General features: G+C 46.0%; 1 protein-coding gene across 14 annotated transcripts in view; it reads left to right on the plus strand.

Moving 5' to 3' along the window:
- The first annotated feature begins 6787 nt into the window (after nucleotides 1-6787).
- Nucleotides 6788-13958, plus strand: part of UNC80 (unc-80 homolog, NALCN channel complex subunit) — a 135058-nt gene continuing 127887 nt past the window's right edge. For 9 of the 14 annotated variants that reach the window (XM_033008950.2, XM_042783868.1, XM_042783864.1 and 6 more), the window contains exons 1-2: nucleotides 6788-7129; nucleotides 8410-8458. In XM_033008950.2, the coding sequence (XP_032864841.2) occupies nucleotides 7038-7129; nucleotides 8410-8458 (141 nt within the window). In that variant the 5' untranslated portion in view covers nucleotides 6788-7037. The remainder of the gene's footprint in view (nucleotides 7130-8409; nucleotides 8459-13958) is intronic. The other 5 variants (XM_042783870.1, XM_033008964.2, XM_033008961.2 and 2 more) reach the window with 1 other exon arrangement.

Genomic DNA, 13958 nt, shown 5'->3' on the forward strand with positions numbered 1-13958 from the left:
GATGCAGCTCTTCCTGCATTCAACCACTGCGCATCGCTGCTGTGCATGGGGGAAAGGTATCATGCACCTGCTGGTATTGCATAGTCAGTCTTGCCTGGAGAAGCCAGAGCAGATTAAGTCGTATTTCTCAGCTAATCCCTGTTACTTCTTGCCAGAAGAATCAGTTTCTTACAGCTAGCATTCTGCAGGGTAGTATTTCCCTGCTTTGTGGGAATACATTATTCTGTCCTTCATCCTGGGGTCCCAGCCTGGAGATGAGGTTTAGCATCTCCCTGCACTGAGCAATTGAGCCCTTCAGCCACAGAAGGCCCACGAAGGAGCCAGTTTCCTCTCCCTCGCCACCGCGTTTACTTTGGCTGCCCTCAGCAGCGGTGTGCCGAGGCGTCACCAACGGCCGGAGCCATCCCTTTGTCGGCCGCCGGCGGGGACACCCCACAGGTTTGGATCACGGCTCCACCGCTTTTCCCGCCTGGCCGAACGGCGGGGCAGCCTTCCGCCTTCCCTCCCTCCCCCGTCCGGCCCCATGCCGTGAGGGGGGCGGCGGGGCTGAGGGCTGCCACGCCATTCCACGGACCTTCCCCTCTCATGAAAATGGCGGCCAACGCCTGGCGCGGCTCGCTCGGCCAGCGGCCGCCTCCCGCCCGTAGGGGGGCGCGCGCGCTCCGGCGGGCTATAAATACCGCGCGACCGTTAACGGTCGCTGGGTGGTCGTTGGTCTGGCGTGGGTGAGCGGCGCTCCCTTCCCTCAGAGCCGTGATGAGGAGGGTGATAAGCCTCCCGTGAGGAGCTCGGCTCGGCTCGGCCCGGCCCGGCTGGCAGCGGCAGAGGAGGAGGGCGGTCGGGGCCGACTCCTGCTCCCTGCAGCCTGTTGAGGTCGGTGGCGTGGACCAAAGGTAATGGGCGCTGAGCTCTTGGGTTCCTCCTGAAAACTAACGGGGAAGCAGCCCGAAGTTTGAGGGCTGCTTGAAGTAGTTTGTTGGTTTGGATCTGTTGGTGGGTGCTCAAGCCCCTGACTTAGCTCGGGTCAGGGAGGAGGTGCAGCTCTGTGCTGCAGGTGGAACAAAGAAATACTCCAGAAAATGTTTGCGTGCTGACCCAAACCACCTGTGTGGACCAGGTGCCTCCTCAGCATGGGGCTGTGGTGTAGGGAAACAGGGAAGCCTCACCTCTCAAAGTTTCCTGCCCTTGCACTGCGTGCTCTGGACCTGCTCAAGCAAGGCTGCTGCTTCTGGTATCTCTGGCTCTGATGCCTACCCTGGAGGGGTTTCAAGCCATGCAAATGCAATGACACAGGTGAAATGGGGGCTTCAGTACCCACTACCATATGAGCTTTACATATTCCACAGAGTTGGATAGTAGCAATGCGACTTGCTAACAGAATAATTCTCTGAACACAGCTGAGAGCCTGAGCAGTAGGAAGGAGATAGAAATCAGTAGACCGCCTTAAGCTTTCCAGCCCCTAAGCAAGCTGGACTTTTCACATAATGCTGCAATATTCATAAATAAATGCAGTCAAACTACCTGGAGGAATAATTAAGTGCTGTTAACTATCCATTAGAAGCACCCTCCTAAGGGTGCTTAGGCACAAGGCAGAACTAATGTATCATCTGCTAAAAGAAAAAGGATTCAGAGGTTGAGAACAAAAGGGTAAACCCTGATTTAAGCATTCACAGCTGGAGGAGTGGTCAAGGGTGGCTGGTAAGAACCTGCTTCCTCTCAAAGTGAATGAAGAAGAGTTGGTATTTCTGTGATCATTGTGTCTTATTAGCAGCATGTGGTAGGTGAGGTATTTTATAATTTGGTAGCAGATTGTGGTGTTGGAGTGCTGAGGTGAGTACAGTCTGTGAATAAAATATTCATTAACTACAGTGTTATTGAAAGTGAGGGAAGCCCAGGAATCCTGCTACAATGTTTGGTGGGTGTCCAGAGGATCTGTCAATCCTTTGTCTGTCAGAGATCATGGGGTGTTCCTCGCATTGGACAGGAACAGGGTAGAGAAAACAGGTGAGTCAGAGAAATGGATCAGATCAGAGTGGCAGGCAGAAGGCCTTTCAGCTAGAGGTGTGTGGCCACACACAAGTCTAGTTGTTGCTTTGAAGATAAAAGACAGTCTGGCCCTGATGGAGGGGCTCCCAAACCTGTCTTTGTGTGAGCACCCTTGTTCTGAAAGGAGAAGCACATGGTGGAAGTTTGCGGTTCTCAGTTGTCTTCTGAGCAATTGAGTGGAAGACATGTTTGGTAACTTGGTGGAACAAGAGATCCCCACTTTCTTTTCCAGAAAGAAGGTGAAAAAGGTGAACCCTTCTCTCCGACATCCCCCCACCCGGTCATCTCTAGGACTTTATTCCATCTCTTCCTGCCTTATTTCGTTGGAACATCACCTGTGCCTATTATGTATTTAACTGCAGTTACATGGCTCTGTGAATACGATTTGTTGCTTGAACATTATGCAAAGGCAATAGCTCTCTTTCTGTGGTGACTGGAGGATCTTTGTTTCTTCTGTTTTGAAATAGGATTCTCAGATAGGTGAATTCTGTGCCACTCCTACTGATTCCAGTTAAATGTGGCCCAATGATTACATACCTGATTGTACTTGTGGAATCTGATCCAGCTAGATTACAGTCTGCTCTTGTCCAAATTCATGTGCAACAGCAGCAGATCTGGTAGATTTAGGGGTTTGTTGCATAGTTTTAGGGGTTCATTTATCCTTGTTTCTCAATGCTTAGTTGTGTTGTGTGTGAGCAGGACTGGCAAGAAGAGCTATGAATGAGGCTTCTGAAGAACCTCAGTTGAAATGTCTTCATGCTGAGTTTAACAGCTTTTAAAGAAAAAATGGAGCTCTCCTAGGTTTCTTTACTTTTTACAAAACACTTGGGAAGGAGAGAATCAAGCCTTTGTTTTAAACTCACCTATACTCCTGTCTTGTGTAGTTCATGATGGTACAAAGAGGATGTATACAGTTGTCACATCAAAACAGCAGTCTTTGACCTGCTCTTTACACTGAGGTAAATGACAACGTACACAATACTGTCAGCAAAATAACCCTCTGTGACCACTCTCTGCTGATGCCCTTGCAGTGTAGTCCAAAGACTTCCTAGGAAGATAAACGGGTAATTGAAGGAATAACTTTCACTTCTACCTGACAGACTGATAAGAGAAAGGATAAAATGAGTGGCGTCCATCAGTGCTTTCTGTGACAAGTTGTCCCAAGAGAGAAAGGGTCTTCAGCATGGGTCCTTTCAGCCAAGAACAAAAGCCTACTGGCAGCTTATGGAAGACTAAGCTCTCAGGAGTGTGCCCAACAGTTGTCTTTGTTCTCTTCTCTGGGATGTACAGCTAGGAGCTGGTTGCAGCTTTGCTCTTGGAAAGACTGCTGCACAACAGAATGGCTCGAGATACTCCTGAGAGTTTGGATTCTGGTTCTTTCTGCACAAAAAAGAGTAACAGATAAATTAAAGATATGAATATTTAGGAGTGTGTGAAGCAGGGATTGAGGCTGGGGACTTGGAGAGCATCAGCATGAAAACAAGTGCAAGACAGTGAGGTTCAGAGCGGTTCCCTGCTCTGGGCACTCCTGTGTAGAGTGGGGGCTTCATGCTCAGGCTCTGCTCAGTGTTCTCACTCTGGCATGCTGCCAGCTTGGACTGTTTCTGGATTGAGACTGAATCCTGCCATGATGGATGTGTAAACACAACTATGATAAATAAAGCAGTGATCAAGCAGAACCATGTGATCTGGGGGGGATGTCAGACTAATGCTGCCTGTAGTAAGAGAAGAAATGGAAAAGTAGTGTCCTTGGGTTGGCTGGGAATTGCTGGAGCACAGCAGAGCTAATGATGCCATCTCCACTCCTCCTCGTGCCTGCTTCCTAAAAGCAGTGACTTCTTGCGCTAGCCTTCATCTTTTTGCAGGCAGACAGACCTATGTTTCTGTGCCAGCCCAAGATGCCAGGGTAGCATAGTGAACAGAGCATAGATGAATTTTTGGGATGCCTTGAAGTTTGTTGTCCTACTATAATGGCCATCCTGAAGAGTTTGCTTGCTTCTTCTCCGTCTCCACTGTAAGGGAAAGCAGGAGACCGATTTGGAGGTGTTTGTCTTTGCAGTACCCGCTGCAGTGTTAGTAGCTAGGTATGGTCAAATGCTGACTGCAAATGTGAAAGCCTCTGCTGCAATCACAAGTTCAGTACAGAGATAATTAAAATCTGCCAGGCTGTAAGGCTCCTTCTTTTCTTACACATAGATTTCCCAAGTTGCAAGCTGTTTCACTTGTGTAGGTACAACTCACTTCAGCTTTGTGTGTCCTTTGTGGTGGATGTGGGTGGGTGTGTTGTCTGCAAAACAACGCAAGAACTAAATTGGTCTTTAGCCTCTGTCAGGCTGATATAAACCACCTTTCCACCTCATGGGTTTAGTGCTGGGTAGGAAGGCCTGCACCTTTGTGACTGCAGTTCTATGAATGCCAGCTGTTGATAATATTTTTTTTTTCTCTCTTATTTTGCATCAGAAGTTCAGTAACTTCAAACCTCTGTACAAACAGAGGGATTTAGGTGTCTCTTCTGTCTGTGTGTTGTTGGAGAGCAATATTCTGGACTCTAGTTTGACTATGACAGCAATTTGCAGTTACGTTTTTGATTACTACAAAGTAGTAACTATGCAGTTTCCTCTCTGTTGGGCTACCCAAGCTCTGCTTGCTAATGGCTGTGTAACAGGGCAAGGTGCTGGCTATGCACAAAGAAAGAGTAAGGAAGGTAATACTATACTTCAAAACTATTTCTTTCTTATAAAGAGCCCTTCAAGGGTGTAACAAAGCCAGGTGGCGGTGGTCCTGCTTTCTGAGTGATAGCTAGCATGCAGCTAGATATGGAACTAGTGTGCAGTTGCCTCGTGTGCGCTCCACTCCTGCTCCTGTTCTGGCTTGAGGAGAGGACGGTTGGGTTCCCCTTTGGAGGCCCAGTGAAGTGCTGCTAGTGAGCTTCCAAACTCTGCTCCCTTGGGCTCTGTTCAGGGACAGCAATGATGTTTACCTGTGTAGGTTTGAAACCAATGAATGCTGTTGTATTCAGTGATTTCACAACACATTACAGGACTGGAAAAAACAATTATTGAAAAATAAGTTTATCGTTCCTACTGCATTGTGTTTCACTTCTGACTGTCAGGAGTCATTCTGGCAGGAATTAAATATCAAATTTGCTTTCCACAGAAGAATGCTTTGCATAAAAAGTGCTGGATCCATTGAGGGGATGTGAAACTTCTTTAATACGTACCATGCATTTAGAAATAATTTATTTTAACCACCTTCTCTCTGTAGTTAGTTCTCGTAAGATTTTAGAAATCAAGATTATTTTTTTACTGTCTGACCTCACTAATTAAAGGAAAGAAGAGAGTAATTAAAAATTATTCTGTCTAAGCAAGCTAATGCTGTGAGTAAAAGGGCCTTACTTCTGTGCACCAGCAGAAAAAGCTTGTTAGCGAAAAACCCAACCAAACAAGACAAACAAAACCAACTAGTTTAGCATTTCAGCACTCGGGTAGATTAGTGATTTTCATCTTCTGGATTGTAAACTTATTGCTTGGGTTTTATTTAACAGATTAACTTGTAATTAACTGTCTTAATACTCCTTTTGTACAAGAGAGGGATTTTAGCAAAATACAGGCCATGTACATACTCCTGTTCTCCATGAGTGGAGGTCAAGACCAGCCTAAATCACTGCAAGGAAGAATTGGGTTGGACCCCAGAACAAACTTGATCGCAGGTAGGAGTAAATTCAGTTTATCACAGTAGTGGCACTGGGTTTTCAGCAAACCTGTCTCAAAGTATCCATAAGGAGGGGAATAGGTGATGTTGATCGGCTCAGCTCCTGTTCCAGGGAGGAATGGCCTCGGTGAGTCTTGAAGTGCCTAATATTGAGTAGGAAGCTTGAAAGACAGGAAGAAATATGGCCTTGGCTGTTGGAGTATCTCTCTTTAAACTTTCAATCTTTTTATATAAGCAGTAGAATATCACCATTTTTTTGTGAAAAAATAATTGATACACGTGGACTTGCATTGGTCTTTCACTTTATTCTATTAATTATTTGTAGTAGTATATTATCTTCTGAAATCCTTAGGTATGTAAGGAGACCTAATCTAATAGCGACTTAGAAATACTTCCAACAAACCTGACTCAAATATAACTTTATATTAGCTGAATTAGTCTGGTGTCTAGTTGGGAACACAAGTATATCTTCTTTGACACTTGCTGTCCTCTCCACCTCTGTCTCAACTCTTCCTGTGTAAGAAAAACCCATGGAATAAACTACCCCAAAATTTCCCTGCTCCTGCCACCAGCCTTCACTTTCAGAGAGAGCTTATTACTCTCTTCCTTTCTCTCCCCACTCTTGAGATAACGGAGTATCTCCCCATTTGACAGCCTTGCTCCGTGCTGTATCAGACGCTTCGAGGGCTCCTGCCTTCGTAGATCCGAGAAGGGGAACTCCCTGCCGCAGGCGAGGGCGGGAGCCGCTCTCCCGACCCCACCGCTTCCCGGCCGCTCCGCGTCTCCCTCTCGCTGCGGCTTGGCGGGGCTTCCAAACTTTCCCGCGGCGCGGGCGGGATCGGGGGGAGGCAGCAGGCGGCCTGTTGCGGCGGGGCCGGCGGGAGGGGCCGCCCCGCGCCCCTTTCCGGGCGCTGGAAGTTTTGGGGGGCGCGGGGGCCGGGCCGGGCCGGGGTGGGGTGGGGCCGCCGCCGCCCGCCCTCCCGTCACCGCCCGCCGGCGCGGCTCTCGGTGCTGGGAGCTGTCCACAGAGGGAGGTGCTGAAGGCAGGGAGGAAGCAGAGGGACGCGGACATCTTCGCTCCCCTAATTTCCTCCCTGCCTTCTGCAGCCATTTTGCACCGGCACAGCTGAAGGGAGGTGTAAGAGGGGAGGGAGGGGGGTGGGCGGCAGAAGATGAAGGGAAGAGGGTAAAGAGTTACAGAGACCAAAGAAACAGCCATGGGAGATCCCGACTGGTATGTCTGCTAAGACTGACTCACAGCAGCTGCTGTCATCAGCATCATGGTGAAAAGGAAAAGCTCGGAGGGCCAGGAGCAGGAGAGCGGCCGTGGCATCCCTCTGCCCATCCAGACCTTCCTATGGAGGCAAACCAGGTGAGAGCAGCGAGCCCTGGGTACTAGGGATGCAGCTGCAACAGGGCAGTGGAAGTGGAGGGGGGGGGTGGGGAGCTGCTGCCCAGTGGTGAGGAGGAAGCGGTTATTGCAGCTGCAACATGAAGGCGTGAAACAAGCCGTTCTCTTTGCACTCAATCTAGAGCAGCCTGTGTCTATCAGGGATGGGGGAAGGACTGGAGGCAGCTTAAACTGGTGGCAGTCCCAGGCAGCCTCTTGATTTGACTTTAAGACATCTGTGTGTATGTGTGTCTGTGCATCTCCCCCCTCCTCCTCGTCCTCACCCCCCACACTTTTAAGAGGACTCCTGGAGCTCTTGTACCAGAAATCACATCCCTCAGTGCTGCACCAGACTTGCAGCTTTGCTTGCATCTGTATTTGCAGCCGTTCTGGAAGTGTAATCTATGCTTTGAGAGGTCAGCATGCAAACAGATACGTCAAAGTCTCACCTTATTTCATTGGATTGGAGAGTAATGATGTGTGAGGGGCAGGCTGAATGTATGGTTGGGGCTCTATGTTCCTTGTGAATCCTCTGTTTCCTGTCTTAACAGAATTCTAAGCTGAAAACATTGTGGGGGCTGTGGGAGGAGGTTGGGAGGTTTGAAGGTTGTGGCTCTAATTTAAGGCCTCAGTCACAAAATACCTTTACTCCACAGTTTTAGTGTGTGTGTGTGTCTGTCCCAAAATAAAAATGCTGTACTAAGGTGACCTGATTAATTTTTTTAATATTTAACTCTGATCCCATTCTGGAGGGGAATGACAGCAGAGGGTGGGTTTTATCTACCTACAGGGTAGAGGCCTGCATTTTGTCATAAGCCTTCCACATCAGCAGTTGTGGAGAAAAATACTTAATACAAGACTGGCAAATGAATCTCTGGCTTAAAATAGAGGCAAGGCAAAGTTCGGTAGTATTTAACAGATTTTAAACAGAGTATATTGAAAATCTTTCACTGAGGTAAAATGGCTGAAAACTGTCTGATGGAAGACTGTATCCGTCAGGAACAGGACTTTTCTTGAAGGTGGATTAACTACCTCTTGTCATATCAGTGTGAGTATTTTTGTTTTCTAGAAAAGGTAGCAGCATTTTGTCAGATACGTGTCATCAACAGGTATCTGAACATTGTTTTGGCCTTACGTCTTCTGTACATTAAGTTTCTTAGCCTTTTGCCAACCTTCTGACATGAGAAAAATCCTAAAAATAACTATGCAAAATCCACACTTGAAATCTTGGGGTCTCTAATGCTTTTTCTCCCTTCCTTCAGTGCATTTTTAAGACCTAAACTGGGGAAACAATATGAAGCTTCCTGTGTGGTAGGTACATGTTTCTCTTTTTCAACTCTTACTAGTAACTAACTTTTCATGCAACTTGATCTGACTGTGGTGGCTGATCAGCAAGCTTCTCAGCTTACGCCAGAAGTGGATTTAGTCCATTCAGCTTAATTTTGTGCTTTTATCACATGAAGGATTTAAAACCTTTTCCCATCTAGAGAATTTGGATATCATGTGCGTCTCTAGACACAACAAATTTTTTTTTATTTGGGTATTGGTAATTGAGCTAATTAGTAATTAAATAAAGTAAATAATGGCATGGACAAACTGAGCTACAACAATCTGGGTCTAAACTTGCGGTTCATCATGTGTATCTGTGCTTTCAGATGAGATTGATATCACTTCAGTTTGTGATTACTGGAGTTTTTTCAGAATTAAAATATTGAAAATCTATACATTACTAGCAGGCTTTTATCTGTATATGTTGCCAATGCTTTTACCATTGTGCAAGATGAAAATACTTCCTCTACTGGAAAATAGAAGGAGCATGTTTTAGGAGCACAATTAAAGAGAGGTTATTATGCAGATATTAATAACTCTTACTTATAACAGTATTTTGAATTAAACCTCAATCTTCTGTCTAAAGGGAGAAGAAGAGGAAGACATGCAGCAAGTTCAAATAAGATAATGTAGAGAATTTCAGAATTCCTTGAACTGTTGCTAATCTTTGGATGACTTAAAGTAGTTAAGCAGTTGCAGCCAAACTTGACAGACTGGAAAAACTTGTTCTGGACGTGTATCTTAATAAAGTACTTAGGTCTCTCTGCAGCAATTTTCTGACTTCCTTCTTACAAGATATTAAGCTGGAGAAGCTCTAGCTGCTGCTGACTGATTTTCTTCTAAGAAATCCATAAATTTTTCAGGGTTATTGCTAGATACTAAATACTGATAGAGGACTGCTGGCTTAGTGTGTTGGTGTGTAAAATGCATTGCAATTCTGGCACATGGAGCTAAAAGCATCATCCCTGGTTTATACTCTTTATGGTTCCTGGTTGTTCAGAGGCTAGAAAATGGAGCTTGTTCCCTTATGTCCTTTACTGAGAGTCTTAGCAGTGTGCAGGAGCCAGGCCTTGGAGTGCCTATAATGGGGGGCTGTGGTCCCACCTGTCAGCTAATGTCTGTTACTGTTGGGTAGATGGACAGAACTTCCTTGCTGGTGGATTCTCTGTGATGTACCTGTGATTTCCTTGTGCTTTGTGCTTTTGTGCTGTGCTGTTGGAATCATTTTCCTCTGTGCCCCCCAGGCTGATTCTAAAGCACCTTTCTTCTATGAGCACATGTTTAAAAATTAAACAAAAATATCCCCACCAACCAACCAACCAAAAACAAACTGCAAGACAGCATAAATCACGTGCTTCAGCAAAAGTAAAGGAAAAAGCTCTGGAAAAATGCATTTCTTGGAAATCCAATCCATTTTTGCCCCTAGGTTGAAGAACTTGATTCTTCTCCAATTCTTAACATAATCATTAAATCGTAGTAGAAAGCTTTCAAAGGTAGGGTTTAGTTTTGAACAATTGATGGGATACAGCCTGAGCTACTGCATCTGCCATGTTATTTTACTCATCAGTTTCCTATCCCTGCCAGTGCACAGGAATGTTTGCCCACATGGACACCTTAGATATTATCCAGTGGGGTAGCAGAGTGCTGTGAGCATGGGTGAGACAGGGTTTCTGGAACTTGTCAGGTAATTGGCTTGTCTTCTGAAACATCAAGCTGACTAACACGATTGTATTGACTAGTGTGCCTAAAAGTACTTTGCTCCTCTTACATGATCTGTCCTGTTAAAACTGTCTAGCCAGAATTGTTCTAGGCCTGTCTATAGGCTGTTAACTGTCTGACAATGCATACAACACAACATTGTGCAGTGTTATATTATTATTCTTGGCTCTAAACTTGCTGCAGTAGATTTTGCTGCATATTATGCACTGAGGAAGCAGATGCTGGAGGCCTCGATTCAGTGTGTACAGCATCTGGTCTGCAAGAGCAGCTTGCATTGCTGCTTTGAGCTTTGCTTTATAGCACAGTACTTGAGGCAAAACTTGCCCCTTTCGTAGCCTTGTTTCCCTTACCTGAGCAATCACATTGACTTCAATTGGTTCATGAATAATAGCCCCTAATATGAAGATAAATACCAGCCCACTTCCCCAGCATTGTCTTACACTGTCTAAATGCTCTTGTGCCTCAGTATGGATTTAATATTCTTCCTTCTCCCTAATCTGAAGTTATTCTGCCCTGACACAATGTCATTCCTAATGTGCATGAATCAAAGCTGTAAATGATGTCACGGGAACTTATGTGGGTGCTATACAAAGCTAATGCATTTTTGGGGGGGGTGAGGGTAAGGGACTCAAGGTTATGTTTTAAATTCCTTTACCCTGGATTGCATTGGACATGGAAGAACCTAATAATTTTCTGGAAGATCCTGCAAATTCGAAGTTTAGCTTTTTTCTGGGGTGTTTTACTGGTTTTTGCAAATGTAGTAATATGGTTTGTTCTTATGAATGATTAAAGGATAGATCTGGAACAAAGTTTTAAGAGGTCACCTTTATTTTATCTAGCCAATGGACATGGTTGCAGAAAAGGGAATTTTTGAACATGGGTAAATAAAGTACTTGGCATCTGTGTTTCGTTGCTTGTCAGTGTTTGTACTATTGCTATGTTTAGTAAACAATGGAGCCTTACCATCCCTTGTGCTATGAACACCTAGGTTAATGTTATAGATCTTTCCAGGAACTCTTCCCTACTCAGAGGACCTTCCCCAGACTGTCTGCCCACCTTTCAAGTTCTTCCCAGTCAGTCTGAAGTGACTTTAGCAATGGTCTCTGCATTCCACCATGATGCAGCCTGACCTTTGGAAGAACAAGTCAGTAAGGTTCCCTCCAAGGTTAGGGGTCTGGTTCAAGAAGCACCAATAGTTTCTCTCTGTCTCTGCCAGGGTCATTCTGTAGATACGGTAGGCCAAGCACTTTGCCCTGCTCTCCTAGCTTACTGGTTTTTTGTTTGTTGTTTTTTTTTTTTTTTTTTTTTTTACCCTCAGATGAGATCCTCTAGGGCTACTTCCCTGGAGGAGGCCTGTAGCTCATCTGGCAGTCCTGAGAGGATGGAACAGTGGGGTGCTGAGCTTCCCAAGGTCCTGGCTGTCTAGTGGGGGCTAGGGGCCTGGCTGAGCCCTTGCTGCTTCGTGCCATTTGCTGCAGGTACAGCTCCCCTGGATTTAGAGCAGGGGAGGTTCATGCGTCTTGAGCAAAGCTGTATAGGAAACCATGGCAGAGCCCATCCAGAATCTGCTCTGTCTTGTATTGCTTGTCTAGGCTTCTTCAGGCAGCTACCTGTTCCCTTTCCATCAGCAAAGTGACACACAGGCTGACCTTAGTCACAAGGTATTTGACAGCCGCTTTGATTCTTGGTAGAGAAGAAAGTAAAAGGAGAACAGCAGCAGTGGGATGGCAGCCAGACAAGGCTGACTGCCACTCCCTGTGAGAACAGATGGCATCATCAGGCTAAAAGGAAAAATGTTTGTGTAAGTGGCCCTGAGGGAGCTGAACACACACACACAGAACTCTGCTGAAAGGGGCTGCCCTTTCTCCAGCCAAGGCATAATGCTGACTTTCCTCACTGCCGCCTTGGCAGATGTGCTTTGTCCTCCTCTGGCACGTGGGGTGTTGCAGGCACAGACAAGCCTGCTATAAGTAAGTAACTTTTCTTAGCGAAGCATCAGCCCTGAGACTGCGGCTCCAGACATATCCACAGCATGACAATATCTCTCTTCAGAATGACTTACAGGGAACCTACCTCAGACATTCAGCATTCTCGTTGAAGCATGTAGCTCCTCTCAGCTGGAGCAGCAGTTGCTTAGTTCATGTGGGGTGAAAATTAGGTCTTTCAGCTTAATGTCTGTGTATTTTCTGTAGCAGGTCCTGAAAGTTAGCGTAGAGCCATAGCAGACCAAAAAGGAGGCCTTACAGGAGCAAATGCTAACCCAGGGCTTTGCATCTTCAATATCTGGTGTAGGCAGAAGCTGCTGTGAGCTGGACCTTTCTGGGGAACTCCAGGCACATCCCTTGGGACACCTGTCCAAAGATCTGCATGTTGGTTTGGGGATGCTTGTGACAGTTGTCAGTGTGGGGGTTGATACCACCTAGGTCCCATGCTGACAGTACATGCACAGTGGCAGTTGTGTACCAGCCAGCGCCCACAGCACACAGGGATGCTTGGTGGTTTTCATACAGTAGCCTTTGTGTTAGTGTTTTTCTGGTAACATGCAGTACTTCTGTCTCAGGTGCTGGCGATCGCATATGCTGTTTTGGAAGCTAATCTTTTGTTATGACACACATATATTTAGTTTTCTGCTCAGGCCAGGATAGAACAGAGGAATCTGGTGGCTAACCACATAGGAAAAGCTTCATGTGGCTCAGAAGTCCCAAATATTGGGGTTAATGACACGTCTAATTTAAAGACATAATTGCAAACTCCTTAGCTTTCTTTTGAGTTTCCAAAGTATGTGGCATGTGGGCCAGAGCTTCTAGATGGCAGTTGTTGGAGGGCTTTCTCCCTGATGCCATTGAAGTACCTTAGAAGGAGACCTCGACTGGAAGTCCAGAGAGCAACAATGTGTCTTCCATCACACCTCAGAATAGTGTTGCTGCTCACAGTGATTTTTTTCCCTTCCCTTGCTCTGTAAACTGAATAGCTTTGTTGCTGTACTGAAGTGTCAGCTTACGGCTTGGCTTTTTTACTGGAGGTAAGAACAGAATTTGTTTTGGTAAGTCTAGGTCAGCACTGGTGCTTGGCAGGCCTTTTAGTGAGCTAATTCAGCTCACTAACCTGGTAGAGACTACTTACCTGCTACTGGGCTTCATTGTGGCTTGTGTAGAGGCTTGACTTGGCTAAATGAAGGCTGAAGTGAGCTCCAGAGCTGATGCATGAGTAGAGGTGGGAGCGTATGCTTGGAGCAACAAATAAGAAGTGGCACCTTCTTGACAAAAATAAGTAAAACCTCGTCTTTCACTGGCTCTTTCAGACTTTGTGTTGTTTGTAACCATGCACTAACACTACACCTCTTCTGTGGCTTCTGGGGATACTTTGCTACTTTGTTCCTCCCTTTAAGGTAACCTTGTCTGGGATAGTTGTTCTAGACCTCTGTTGCTTTATACTAATATGCTCTGGCCTGCTACTATTGTTTGATGGCTTTGTAGCTCCTGAATGGAGCAGAACACTCAGATTTTATGCGTTCTTCCCTCCCTTGCCTGCCAAGGCTTTCCAAGCATTGGCCATCCCTTTGTGTTCACCCCATTCCTGAACTGATAGGAATGAATGACAGGAGACTGTTTCCCCTTGTAGACAGTAAGGCCCCCAGCAGACTGCTGTGTGATTTGACGCAGCCTTCCCCTGGTAGACATGTTATCTGATCCTAGTGCCAAGAAATGCACACTGCTGACAACCTAATCCATGGCACATTATTTTTATCTAACCCTAGAAAGCC

This window comes from Tyto alba, unplaced genomic scaffold (genome assembly GCF_018691265.1).
Source record: "Tyto alba isolate M040663 unplaced genomic scaffold, T.alba_DEE_v4.0 Super-Scaffold_7, whole genome shotgun sequence".
Lineage (NCBI taxonomy): Eukaryota > Metazoa > Chordata > Aves > Strigiformes > Tytonidae > Tyto > Tyto alba.